Source organism: Harpia harpyja, chromosome 10 (genome assembly GCF_026419915.1).
Source record: "Harpia harpyja isolate bHarHar1 chromosome 10, bHarHar1 primary haplotype, whole genome shotgun sequence".
NCBI classification, from domain to species: Eukaryota; Metazoa; Chordata; class Aves; order Accipitriformes; family Accipitridae; genus Harpia; species Harpia harpyja.
Genome location: NC_068949.1, coordinates 22,417,685 through 22,432,437, shown reverse-complemented (window position 1 = coordinate 22,432,437; position 14,753 = coordinate 22,417,685). Strand labels below are relative to the sequence as shown.

General features: G+C 37.2%; 1 protein-coding gene across 2 annotated transcripts in view; it reads left to right on the top strand.

Moving 5' to 3' along the window:
• The window catches only part of VCL (vinculin), a 65,188-nt gene that overhangs the window by 16,464 nt on the left and 33,971 nt on the right, over window positions 1-14,753 (top strand). For both annotated transcript variants that reach the window (XM_052799046.1, XM_052799047.1), the window contains exons 2-3: window positions 6,950-7,020; window positions 13,325-13,475. In XM_052799046.1, coding sequence (XP_052655006.1) covers window positions 6,950-7,020; window positions 13,325-13,475 — 222 coding nt within the window. The remainder of the gene's footprint in view (window positions 1-6,949; window positions 7,021-13,324; window positions 13,476-14,753) is intronic.

Here is a 14,753-nt window from a genome sequence, read left to right as displayed (position 1 = left end):
TTTTTTTTTACTCTGTTACCAACAGCCTTAATCTTAAGTAAACTTTCCAGATACTTCTACTTGACTTAACACTTGGAAGGCTGGGGAGACAGGATCCATCTCAGTTACTGAGGTGGGAGAGGGAAATCCTCATCAACCAAGATTTTCTCCAACATGCAGATATTAGCAGATTGTCAAAGATGATGCAAACCTACCAGTAGCATCACAGTGTTTGCTTGCTTTCAGAGAAGCATCTGAATAATGAGAGAATTTAGCTCTGTGATAGCACATGTGTTACCTTTTAGTACAGTACTAATCTGTGTATATGTCTGCAGCAGGATTTATGTTAAGAGGCACTCTGAAACTTAGTGGTGATTTGCAGGTCTGGGTACATGGAAATGAACTGGAAGAGCTTTTGGAGTCTTCATGCTGTTTGATATGAGGGACTGTCCTTAGACTTCCTTGTAATGTAAAAGTAGCTAGTTGCAGCTGTGAATCTCATTTGTAGAGGACAATTGCTGTATCTTATTTTCCCAAGTGAGTTTTGTGTATGCTCAGAGGTCAGAGCTGATTTATTTCACTGCAGTGGAGTTATAATGTCTTAAAGTAGTTGTAACTTGGAAGTACTGGTTTAGAAGAAGAAACTCTTCTCTTGATAAAAGAACTGATTGCTGAATCATAATAGTTCTGTAAAAAGTCTCACATAATCAGTATGTGCTTTTGTTTCCTTTGTTAAGTTGTGCATCCTGTAATTAACTAAACCATCCAAGCCTCAGCTCTGTACTGGTAACAGAGTTAGTAGGCATTAGCAGCATGACTACAAGTCTTTGGGTACCCAAATGATGTCACTTTCTGGTTTCCATATGGTTCTCGTTTTGTAGTTATGTATTTTACTTGGACAGCAGGATTTCCTTAGCCTCAGGCCAATTGAATTTGTCTTAATCGCCAGTGTAGACAGGTAGGTCAGTTTGCTGCTATTGGGGACCAGATGGCTGGAGTGTTCTAATTTACTTGACTTATTGCCAGATGGCTTTCAAACTGTACCTTGCTATGCCTGGAATGCAGTCTCCAGGGTAATCATGAGAAAACCAGGAGCCAGTATACAGCTTCCATATTAACTGAAAGGCAAAGTGGATAGGCTCTGATTCAGCAGTCTCTTTAGGTTCATGCCTGCCTGCAAGGAAGAGTAGTCTTGTTGACTGATGTCACTGGTAGTATATATGCATTGTTCTTTTGGTGTAAAATAGAAGCAGAAAGAGAATTCAGCTTCATATTTCTTTGGACTTATTTTTCAGTCTCTAATTGCACTGGCCTATTCCCCTACAGAGCAGTAGAAAAAATTAAAGCTTCTTACACCAGTGTTAAACTCGCTTAATTGCAAGTGACATATCAATCACACTTTTAATTCAAAGCAAGATGAGAGTGGAATGATGAAGAAATTGGAGATTTGCTTTGTTAAATGTTTCCAATAGAACCTTTGAAGGAAAAACAAAGTTTTGTGTGTGTGGGGAAAAAAAAAATTGTATCTTGTTATAACTGACTTTTTTCAGTCCTATTGAATGAGAAGGATTACATTGTGAGGAGTGACCTGTAAACATGTTCTCTTAGATTTTTTTTTTTTTCTAAAAACATTTTAACATTGCTTGCCACTTCTGTGCACAGTTCGTGGAAAGGTCTCTTTTTACTGGAAACTGTTTATGTCATCTGATGATGATTGAGTGACTTGTCAACTTTAGGTGGGACCAAGAAGTTTCATGATGTGCCCCAAAGCTGTTTGACTTGCATCTGGCAAAGTTTTGTGCTTTGCTGCTAAGCCAGGATGTATGCAATTCTGTTTTGGTAACATTTACCACGTGGCATGATAAAACAACATTCACTCCAACAGCTGTGTTTTTAAAAGAACTGAGAGAAATAGCTTGAAATACCAACAACTGATCTACTTCATACTGTAAGTTTAAAGACAGAGCATGGGTTACAATCAAAATACTGTGACTGACAACAATGAAGGTAAACAGCTAAGTCTTGTTTTGTTTCTCTTTTGCTGCCAGAGAGGTCCTTCCCAAAAGCTTACCATGTAATTTGGCTCCAATGACTGATTTCACAAAAGGAAAACTGAACGGTTGTGAAGTAGTTATTGATCCCTTGCCACTTTGGAACCCACTGAGACAAACTGTCTCTGAACTCAGTTTGAGATAAAGGACCTGCTTTCTACACCTGCAATGGACATGCCTTGTGGGGGAGGGATGAACTCTATGAAAGGTATAGGATATACAACTGGATACCATTAAGTTCAGTCATCATTTTTGTTATGTTGTCATGCGTGAGTAAGACCCATCAGTATGTAATGTGAATTCAAAATGCTTTAATGAAGATTTAATTCTCTATGCCAATATTCTATTTTTCAGTCTGGACTGAAATGTACATCATCTATGCCAGCAAGGAGTAGGCATAAATTTGGTGTAACTTTGGCTTGCTTCTAGCTCTGCTTGATGGATTGTTCGTAGTCTTGAAATCTAGGCCAGTTTTGCTTTCTTAAAATGTGGGGTGGGGGGAAAGGACTGGCAACTCTGTTTTGAGATGGATTCTAGACATGGATATGCAATGTAGAAACTACTGTCATTGTAGAGTTATAGCAAATACTTAAGTTTATTTTTTCAGGACAGACATCTAAAGAAATTGAGAAAGAAGTTGCTGAGAGCTTCATGGAACTGCACTGATGTATAACAAATGTATAACAAATTTTTGATGTGAGACTTAACGCTCCCATTGTCATGTCACTATTCTTCCTGGAAGACTGCAAAACATAGAAGAATGTGTAAACCAGCAATTGGATTTTTAATGCTGAAGTTGCTTTTACAACATACTGACTAGATCACTTTGTGTGGTACTTTGATTTGTCAAGCAAAACTCGTACTGTAGCTTATTTCTTGGGAGATACCTGGGGCTCTGATAGTGTTGCAGCCAGGGCTGTATGTGTTCACTGGATGATGATGTGGGAATATTTTTAGTTTTAGGCTCCTTGCTAAAATGGCAGATGTTTTAAATTAGCTTCTGGAACATTGCAAGAACTAATTCTTCTAAGGTCGTCTTCCTTTTTAACTGGGGAAATCCTGTAAGCTGCAAGGAAGATTTAACTTCCAGCATTTGGCAAATTGTCAATTTGGTATTGTCAATATAGGTATTCAGAAGAATATTTGTTAAAAAAAAAAACCCAAACAAATAAAACCACCCCCAAACAATAAACTTTGGACTCTCATCTTAAATATTTGTGGTTTATTCTATATGATACTTGCAGTTTGTACTTTCAAACTTCTAGAAGTTAAGAGAACTAGATATTACTGGGTGTTTGTGGTGTCTTTGTTTAAACAAACTCTTAGAGAATTACAGAAGCTGAAACTATTTCCCTTTCTCACTGAACAGCTGTTCTTTGCTATATCCAGCAGGCTAAGAAGATGGGAAAGGGACCTTGTGGGTGCCTATGTCTTGTCTTCCCTGCAGTAGAAGCAGACATGACAAAAAGCTGTGAAACTGGTTATAAGGAAAAACCTCAGCCTGATCAGAAAGTTTTCCTCTTGCTTTTCCATGGAGAAAATACTCCCCATCAGGAAGTTTAAAACATACTGATCTTCTACTAATCAGTGGCGGATAAGAGTGCATAAGACCTACAAGCAAAGTTAAAAGCCAAAACCAGCAGGAAATCTCAATCGCTTCCTGGTTCTTCTAGCTGCATTCCTAGAAGGCTTTTCAGCGGCCATATATGCCCTCTGACCTGTGTGTGTCCATTTCTTTTAAATTTCTAGACTTGTCTGCCTCTTGTTCCCTGTTGTTGAGTAGCAGGGAGCAAGCAGGGAAGTAGCTCATTCTTTATCTCTGTTCAGCTGATTTGCCTCTAATCTCCCAAAGAGTATGGAAATGAATATGGATGGGGAAAAGTTCTAACTATGATGCTGTCTTGTTAAGTTTTGCTTGAGAGCTTCCCTTACTCTGTGCTCCTCTAGGCAGGTACAGTGTTCAAGGAGTTATGGTCCCTTTACAGGGTTAACTAGTGCAGTGTCTTTGGAACTGTGAGTAATGGCCACTTCAGTATTAATTAAAAGCAGAAGCTTCTATTCCATGGAGACTGTTGCTTCCCAATTAGTTAGGGAAAGATTGTCTTGGGAGGTAAGAGTATCTGAAACTCAAGTAGGAATCCTGTTTTTTCCACGTGTATACTGTTGGATAGAAATAAAATACAGGTTTCCCAGATAATTGTTCTGTATTAGCATGAAGCTTGACAAGCCTTCTGTCTGAAACAGGGAATGTGTAGATATTACATCTTAAAGGAAAAAAAAAAAAAGTCTTTATTCCGTTGGTGTTGGAGTATGGGGAAGGTAGAGCTGAGTGAATCTCTACCTTGTGTTACACTGCAGTGTGTCCGAAAATTGCTTAGGCCGTGTAAAAATTCAGTCTGAAAAAAAGGATCTTATTAAAACAAAAAGTAAGAAAAAAAAAAAAATCCCCCTAACCGCAAGGCTAAAAAAGAAAGCCCACAAAACTCTTTTGGGGTTGTATATTTTTAGTCATGAATGTGGCTTCATGTTTTGAGACTTTGCCTGTTAAGTGGTATGTAGAATACGTTTGTTCTTTACATGCCATCTCTGTACCTTGGCTACAAATGCAAAGAGCAACTTCTGGAAAGGTTAATTAATAGTATGTAAATATGAAATGCTTTCCTTTGAGGCACAAGGTTTTATATTTAAACAGATCCAGTGAGTGTGTGCTGTATTGGTGCTTAAAATATGGTAAGAAATCCTTTCTTCTGGAAAGGTAGGGGACCTTTTTAATTGAGGCCTCACAGGAACTGGCTAAAATCTCGTGTCCTGTCTGTGTGCTATATAGTGCTGAGGATATTGGAGGAATGAGTATTTCTGCTTTGTGATGGACTTGGAAGAGCAATGTCTTTGGAGTTTAGGACAGTTTTGAGGTTAAAACTCCCCACAAAAAATGAAAATGGGAATTGACTCGTATCCCATATGTTACTTTCTTTTGAAGACTAAAGATCCTAGCTGGCCATATATAACTGTCCATATGTATATGTGTATGTATAAATATATAAAGTGCATATATACAGTGTGAACATATCTATCTATAATTAGTTGATAATGCTTCTTTGAGTAGTGAACCTATATATATCCTCTTACAGAAGAGACTTATGCTTTCCAGACTAAAGGAAGAAATGCTTTTTGTATGGTCTAATAAAAATAGAAGTAACTTACCCTTGATGCTTGATGTATTGTAACTTGAGCAGCAGTTGTTTCTTGGTTGCTCATGACTGACTGTTCAATATAAAATACCAATAATGATTGTTAGAATGACCTTTAAATTGAAGCCCCCCATTGTAAACTTTATTCTTCATGCATTCTTTAAAAACTGTATATCCTCAGAAATAAATTTTTTAAATATACTGAACTATATGCAAATTGGTACAGCTGCAAGAGAAATCTTGCAAGCCTGGTTCTTTGGGAAATAAAGTATTACTCATCATTTTCACCTGGTGCCAGCCTTCTGTCTGAATGATGTGTAGTCCAAAGTTTATGCAAATTACTCCTTTTCTGTGTCATCCTTATCATGCATGTGTGCATACAAATGCCAGAACTATAAACATGTCTTTCATAAGTGCAATGGAAATAATTAGAACAAAGCAGGCTTATCCTCTGGTGGGTCATGTAACCCTATCCCAAGAAACAGGGCGTGAGATAAATTTAGAATTGTGCTCCTGAGGCATAGCCATGAAATTTAGGAGTCAAAGCAATGCTGCAGTGCTGTGCATTAGGAGGGAGCATGGCTGTTAGTGAGCCTACAATGAACATAAAAGACAGAAACCTATCATAAAATTGATGACCTTTAACTTCCTCTCTGCTCTTCCCTTCATTACTTGCAAATATCGATGTGGCTTCTTGTGAGTCTAGTACTAATATATTAAAAAAAAAAAAAAAAGGTAGGCTAGGCTGACTCTGTGTTTGATCCAACTAAAATACTAGGGTCAATGTACTTTTGTAAAGCCACTCTGAAAAGGGCCAGACTAGGGAGCCACAGTTTTCAGCAAGCGGCATAAATTTTCAAGGAAATGGTGCTTCTGGAAGGCTATATAGCATTAGAATTGGCAAGTGCTGTGCATAGTGGCACACTACAACTTCTGTCAAAACCCAGCAAATCTTTAAACACCAGCTGATCAGGGATTTTCAGGGCTATCTTGTCTAGCTTGAGCAGGCCTGGCAGCTCTTAAACACAAACTAGTGTCTGGGTTAAAGACCTTCTGCTTTGTGATGCCTTTCTGAATAGCTTATTCAGCTGGAAAATACAGTGAACAAAGGAGCTGGAAATATTTTGTCAAGTTGGTGATCTCACAGTTCAGAGAGCCAGCTACCAATTATAAAGACTTCTATTGTATAACACAAGAGCTAGTATATAGAAAACTCCAGATCTTACTCTATCTCTTTCTTTATTAGCTTCTGCATAATTATTTTTGCCTAAAGGATAGTGTGAATGTGCATGTGGGGTGTATTCTCAATAATTAACTACATTTTTCTAATAGACTAGGTTGAATAGCAAAATGGGGGTAACTTTTTTTTTAACTTTGAACTTGATTTCTGACTTGTGGGGATTAGGAGGTGGGGAAGCCTATAGAGTTCACGGTGATTAAGTTTTTACGACCAAGTGTAGCAAACAAATAATATTGTTTCTATGGAGAGAGGGAAGAGTGTGTGTCCCCTGGTTAATTTAGTAGAGATGTTGGCATGAAACAACATGATTTCTAAAGCATTAGACTAACCACAGTGTATAGTGGTCTCAAAAATATACACAGCAAACCTAGTGAAAGGCATTATCATTAGTACAAATAATTTTTTTGTTGTTGCTATTTTGCTATTTGTTTTCATCTAGGCTTTACAGTGAAATTCTGAATCTTAAATGTGACTTCTTTCTCCTGCAGGTTGGAAAAGAGACTGTGCAGACAACAGAAGACCAGATCTTGAAAAGGGATATGCCACCAGCATTTATCAAGTAAAGTAATTTTATTGTAAATCTTCTATTGTAGGTACAGGAAACCTGTTCCAATGATAGATCACTGTTACTCATTTCTACTGTACAGATTAGAAAATACTTTTATGTTTGCATAGCTCTTTGGGGTCTCAAGGCTGACCTTTGTTAGGAATGACCTTTCTGCCAGCAGTGACTTTTCCTGTTACATTCTGTATATACAGGTACATATCTAGGGTATTTTTTCCTTTAAAAATAACAACAACAAAAAAATCAGGGTAACAATGGTACTTATCTATGTGCTGTTGTACTTTTGCCTAATAATGTCAGAGATAACGTGGTTTTCTCAATCTTTTCTATTAATTTGGTTGGTGGAAAATTGTGAATTTGTCAGTACAGACAGCTGATGCATGATGTAACTGCCTGGAAATCTAAGACATTTAAAGAGCAGTGACTGACACTTAATTCCATGGCTTGGTGTCAAGGACAAATGACTTCCTCCTTCTACTGCCTTAATTCTTAAAAATCATACATCACTTCTTGTCGTAGAATTGCCAAGCTGCTTACTACTAACTGATAAACTTTCACTGAAGTGACTTTGCCCTACAACCTACTGAACGTAGTGACCTCTTTATTTGTGTTGTCCAATCTGTACAGAATGACTGAATATTTTACTGTATTACCAAACACAAAACAGGTAGATAGTCAAAACAAAGTATTGAGGCAAGAAAATACTAAAAATGAGAACAGACATGATGTCTAAAGAGAAAATTTATATTAGGGCGGTGAAAAAAGGATTTAGTTTGTTGTATTGTAGGTTGACAAAATGAATAATAATAAAAAAATGCCTGGAACCAGGTGGCATTAGGGTAAGAGTTCAAAAATGAAATAGCTGAATTATTAGTGAATTACAGTGTCTTGTTTGAGAGTGCCTGGTATGTCAATGAAGGTGATGCTACTGCCTGAGAAGCTTTCTAGGGGAATCTGGGGAACAGGAGGTCTATAGGTCTGACATACCTTTGGAGCAAATGACTAGAAATTCTGTCCTAGAGAAGAGAATTAACAGATTCCAAATATATATGATTTGCTTTGGGTGAATTAACAGTGTATCTGTGGAGAGAAATTCTGCCTTATAAATCTGTTAGTGTTCTTAGAAATACCACAAACAGGGATAAGGGTAATTTAGGTGATGCAATTTACACTGATTTCTAAACTTTTTGGCAAAGTCTGAAGGCTTTTAAGAAAATGAAGTAGCCGCAGAGTACTAAGAAAAGTTCTTATATGGAAAAGAGAAAATTGAAGGTGAAAGGAAAAATTATATGGTTAACCCTGACAGTGGTAGGAGGTAACCAGTAAGGCTGTAGAGATCTCCGCTGGGATTGTGCTTTTCACCATATTCACAAATGCCCTGGAAATCAGGATGATCTGTGAGGCAAAAGTACTTGCTGGTGACCCAAAGTATTACCCAGGGTAGTGAGATTAGTGGATGACTCCACTGCAGGACCTTATTAAACTGAGTGACTTGATACTAAGTCTGGATGAAATTATTTTGAAAGATCTGAAACGATGTACACATTGGAGAGCAGCAGATAGGATGACTGACTCTGAACTGACCATTACCAATAGTGAGCAAGGTCTGAAAGCTGTGATACATTGATGAGAGCATCCATTGTATGCTCAGTAGTGGTCAAAAAGTAAACCAAATGTTAGGTTTATAAGCAAAGAACAAGAGATCAAAATGTCACTGTGTATTTTTCTCCCACATCTTGAATACTGTGTGCACTTGTGGTCCCTAAATTTTAGAAAGGCTGTAGTAGAACTGGAAGAAGCTCATAGAAGGTATGGAATTGCTTCTGTATAAGGCAAAGATAAGTAGGCTGGAACTCTTCAGCCTGGAAAAGGTGACAGAGGGGATTGAGGCCCTGACAAAGGTCTAAAGAAGTATGAGTTGCATGGAGAAGATGGAAACTTGAACATCTCTTCCTGTGCAAGAACTTGATGGGGGCATTGCTTTAAGCTAGTAGTTTATAAACCAACAATAGGGAGAGCTTCTTTGTACAGCAAGTCATGTACTGTTAAATTCTTTGTATGGGTTTGGAGGTTAATAGATAAGTTATTGGAGGAATCCACTGCGGGTTATCAAATAGACAAACAGCAGGAAATCCCAAGAACTGAAAATAGTTGGGGGATGGGAGACCGCCCAGAGGAAGTATGATAAATGCTTGTCCTCTTCTTAACCTTCCTTAGTCATCTACTTGCAGCTACTTTTGGAGACAGGATACTGAGCTAAATGGGCCTTTGATACAATCCACTACAGTATTTGTTATGCTGTGTTCCTGGTGTGTGATCTGGTTTGGGTGTAGAGGGGCTTGACTTTTTTTTTTTTTTGAGGAGAGTGTTTATGTACTGAAATGAGATCAAAACTTTTTTCTTGCTTCTTGATCAGTTGTATATGAACATGTAATTTTGATTGTGCTCATTTTCTAGGATGTGTAGAGTTTTAGTTAATTTCCAGCTGCTTCTTCACCTAGAGAAGTAAGGGATTAAGGAGAAGAGATTTTAATTGGTGTGCTCTAACCAGCCTTTTGATCATCACTTAGCAGATTGTGGAGACTTAAACAGTTAAATTACTGTAGAAATTTGATACAAGCACTGCTGAATAGTACTACTTTACGCTGGGTGCAAGAACTTTTTCTGCAGCAATTAATGATTGCTTGATTTTTGATATAATGAAAAATGGGAAACAAAGCTATCTATCACAGTAATGAAGCCTCCTTCATAGAGTACTTACTGTCCTAGATGCAGTAACATGAGTTAGGAATGTTCAGTGGCCTTTATGAATGATAATCTATTGCATTTGTTGGGGTTTTTTTGTTAATTTGTGGTTTATATCAAAACGAACTAGTACACATTAACAGTTCCTTGTTAACACTATGGAGTGTGTTGTCACTGATACCTGTTGTAGGGACAAGTGACAGTCACAAGTGAGCTGCCAAGGGAGTCTTATGTTTTCCTGCATTAAAGGGCACGATTTGGATGCAGGAAGTGAAACAGATGAGGGTTGGGTTTTTTCTTTCCTGAGAGAAGGGGGTTTTGTTTCTGAAGTGTTAGTTCAGGAATTGGCATTTCTCTTTAAGGGAATGCTCCAGCAGATCTTGTACTGCACATGGATGATGGGGTAAGGAGCAGTGCGTGTGCACTAGCACTGCATTCCCTGTCCATATTTTCTTTTCAAAAGGACCACCAGTCTTGAGGGAACCACTCTTGGAGGATGAGGGAGAAGATCTGTTTAGTCTTTGAAAAGACTTGGGTTTTGTCTTGCCTGAGACTGGCATTGAGGGTTCATAATGACTGTATATGACGGTAATCTGTAAAATTCTTCAGTAGGAGCGCGATGGTGCAGCAAAATATGTTGGCTGCTGAGAAGCTATCATGCATCCATTCGCTTGCTACTAACATAAACCACCTTGGAACTGTTGACCTAGAGTTAAAAAATGCTGTGTTCTTTATCTTAATTGTCTTAATCACCAGGGAGTATGAGTAATGCATATAATTTATATCAGATGTTTTGCAATGTGTTCATGTTTCTTGTTATGCTTCTCTTGTAAAGAAGGAAAAAACTGTAATCTGTAGTCAAAGAGTAGGTTAACACCTGATTCGTTTACACAGAGAATAAAAATTTGTCTGTGTTTAACTTGCACATGCAAACTCATTAAATAAATCAAGCAGTAATGCTGTTCTACATCAACATTATTTTGGTAGCCAAGCTGGAGCTGCATTGCTGGTAACTATATTAACAAATTAATATTAATGTAAAATATTTGCTTTTCAATTTATATTTCTAGAACTGTAAGTAATCTTAACTGTAGTGAGCAAACTCACTGTGATTTAAGTGATTAGAAATTGAAACAAGCATTGTTCAAGCATCAAAGGCATTGTCTGGTATTTTTGGGCAGGCATCTCCGGGAAAAACAGAGGTCAATCCTAAAACCTAAAAACTAAAATGGTAGTCTAGCATAAGCTAAACTGTTTTCCTCACACTTCATAAGGAACACGCTAACAGGAATGAAGCTGATTGACTACCAAAAGTAGTATGGTTGGAAATATCATGACCTGTGTCTTCACAAAGAATTTGGCTGGTGTTAACATAGCTTTATTGTAATCATGCCTCAAAAATAAATACGTGTTTTTTTATAAAGCTGGGGTTTTTTTAGGTTGCGATATAATACAGGGATTGGAAAATTCACCATAGCAATGAACTTCTATTCAAAACTTTTGAATGTGTTTTGATTTTTGTCATAGAACAAGCAGTTCATTTCAGTGAATATTTTTAGTGTGGGTGTTTTTTTTTTTAATTTAAAGTAATGGAATTACTTTTTTCCCAAAATTCTAATCTTTGTTTCCTAGCATGTATGTTTGCAGGGGATGAAGGGTGTCTGGTTCTTAAACACCACTCTGCTTTTTTGTATGTAGCACACATTCCTTAAGTCTTTCAAAAGCATTGAGAAGTTTATACAAAATAGACATTTTACAAAATGAAAGTTTACCTTTCAGAGGTTCAACTCTACAAAGTTTTCTTTTACAGTTCTTAATCTTTAGAAACTTAATTTTTGTTAATTATGGTGACTTCTGGGGTAATACACATTTAGGATAATTCATTTCTTTACAAATGAAAAAGCTAGCCTTGAGATAATTATTAGTATTAAACAGATGACCATGAAATTGAACTGTAGGAAATTAAGTATTTCTGAGCCTATAGCTCTGAGCTGGCTGAATAGGTGATTTGTTTAATCCCTTTCTTGGCGGAGTTGAAAAGAATAAATTTGAGAAGCAAGCACGGAAATCTAATATAGTGAAGTCAGTTGACTTTGATAATACAACTAAGTATGTTGCATAGTAATGAGCAGACCATTCGCACTTTCTGCCTTGAAGTCCTCCTGTATTTTCTTACTCAGTTATGAGTTACCACCACCTGATGTGCTGAGCAGATGTCTCACTGAAGAGCAGGTTGTAAGGTCAGCTGGCTCAATTCAATCTACTCTAGGGAGCCATTAGGTGAAAACTTTACTTTCTGAAAAAAGTGTGTTTTCCTGTAATAAGTGTCTTATTTCTAGTATAGTTAAATATAGATGTAACCATTAAGTTCTGCCATTTCTGTTAACAAGGGATGTAGGGGAGAAAATGGGATAACAGTGTAACTTTCCAATAGTACTTAACTGAAAGTATGATAAAAGAGTGTGTCCAAGTAGTCAGTAGAAAATGGGCTATATGAGAAGCATAAAAAAGTTGCGATAAAGAGATAGTATTGCTGTAATAAAAGGGTTTAATATTTGTTGCAACCTCGTGTAACTTGAATGAGCACATGGCACTAACGTGCATAGAGACTGTGTATTAGACTACACTTACATTTCTGTCAAAGAAATGGGAGAGAATGGAGGAAAGTCACGGTCAGTGTAGTCAACAACTGCAGTTGTGAGTAGCATAGCTAACATGGAAGTGAAGTCTGAATTTTGTATTTCTCTAAGCTGTCACGAAGTAATTACATCAAGCGAACAAAACTGAAAGCTTTTCAATGTTCCAGTTCTTGATGTTTTAAAATTGTGTTAAATGGCTTGATGGAACCTAATTTCAGAGCTCATTCGCTTATTCTAGTATCTTGTGTTACTGTTATTACCTACTGTAATGACTTGCAAAACCTCCTTTCTGTTTTTAAGTCTGGAATTGCAAGCTGCATTTGAAATTCATACCTTATCACTAAATCTTGTGGCTATCTAAAATGCTATTTCTGTCATGAGTGTTAACACTCCGAAGAGCTGGACTACAGCTTCAAAGACGAGGGCACGGTGTCTTGATTTTCTTAATTCTATGTTCTTTTGTCTTAATGTATAGCTATCATTTAATATTTATTAATAGCAATTGCTTCTTGAATGACGATGCAAATACAAGCCTGATAAATTTTAGCAATTACTTTGATTGTGAAGTCCTAAAGGAATAATTGTTTTGTCCTCTGCCCTTGTCGTTAAGAATGAAGGATGCTTCGCCATGTTGGGAGCTCGTCTTAATGACACTGTATTGACTGCTGTACATGGGATACTTCCAACATTCCCTGCATTGGAAGATTGCATGACTTCTGAAAAACTGTGTTGTACAGTTGCTGGTTACTTTCTTGTTAAAATAAATACTCTATCTTTTTAAAATATAAAGGTGTAGAATGATCAGTTTGCAGTGCTTTAAGTAGTAAAGGTAAAAACAAATCTAGCATTTTTTCAAGTCTGTTGTCATATAGACAGAAACTAATCAGCAAGTTTTGTCTGATGACCTTCCACAGAGTGGAGAATGCCTGCACCAAACTTGTTCGGGCAGCCCAGATGCTGCAAGCAGATCCTTATTCAGTACCAGCTCGTGATTATCTAATTGATGGATCAAGAGGCATCCTTTCTGGAACGTCAGACTTACTTCTGACATTTGATGAAGCAGAGGTAGGAAACCCAACATGACTGACATAGTTATCTGCACAATAGTATTATTAATTCAAATATTCACTGAACTGCATTAGCTAATCTAAACTATTGAGTAGATGAATGTGGTTTTGATCATTTTAGCTTGATTGGAAGCATATTTTGCATTCCTTTCTGTCAGAAGGAGCTTAGGCTTGTTGCTTTGTTTTAAGAGCATCTTTGTATGACATGTTTAGGTGTTGCCTGTGATTATTTCTCAAAAAAGCCAGACCCCATCAACCCTGTCTTACATCTTCCTGACACATTTCTGTATTCCCTTCACCATACCCATTAGTGATCATTATATTCTCTGTATCCCTTCACTGAAAAGCCCTAGGCCACTCCTAACATGTCTGTCTGACTCATTAGCTGTGGCAATTTAATTAGCCTTGGGGCATGGGAGGTAATACGAATTTGGACTGGCTGGCTGGTCGACCAGAAGATGTTTCTGATAGATGTAACAGTTGCTACATTTTGGCTGCTGCACAAGCCAAAAAGTGGCTCAGAGGTGCTGTTTGTCCATCCTCAGATGGACAAAAAAGCCAGAGTTGCAAAGAAACTTAAAAAGGAGGTTTTGAGTGTCATATTTGAAAATGTTTCTTTGTTACAAATCTTTCTTACTCTTGTGATCCTCTTTCTGGGAATGTGGAGTCATGCTCATTTCTAAATAGCGAATATCGTGCTACTATGAGGAAATGAAGCTCACGCTGTTAGAACTGCTGATGTTAATTCTAAGTTTTACCCGTGCAACAATCTGTTAATCTATGAAATTGTGTTACTCTTCCTGCTGTTCCAAGTAGTCTAACATGGCATCCTTGTCTCTCATTTAATCAGCTTATGGTACTCTTAGCATGTTCCTCTGAAATGAGGAGAATGCTATGGGATTTCTCACTGGCACTTGTGATTACTCATTATTTTAAGTGGTTTTTAATAGATACTATGAAGTGTTATAGGACAGAATTGCAAGGAAGTTAAGAGCTTTTAATCTCCCTGCTTCCAGTGTTTAGGAAATGAGTTAACTTCTGTGGAGTTAATGCTTCATTGAACTAATCTGACAACTGCATGTTAACCAAAAGAAAAATATTAGTGTGGAATGATTGACTTTTCACAAATACAAAAGTTGGCATGTCTCTATCCTACTATGTTTCAAGATAAACTAACATTGGGACAAAACTGAAATGAGTTTGAGAGGAAACTATAATCTGTTCTAGGGACTGAAAACTGCATGTGGTTGGTGTGAATTAAATGTTAATTAACTCA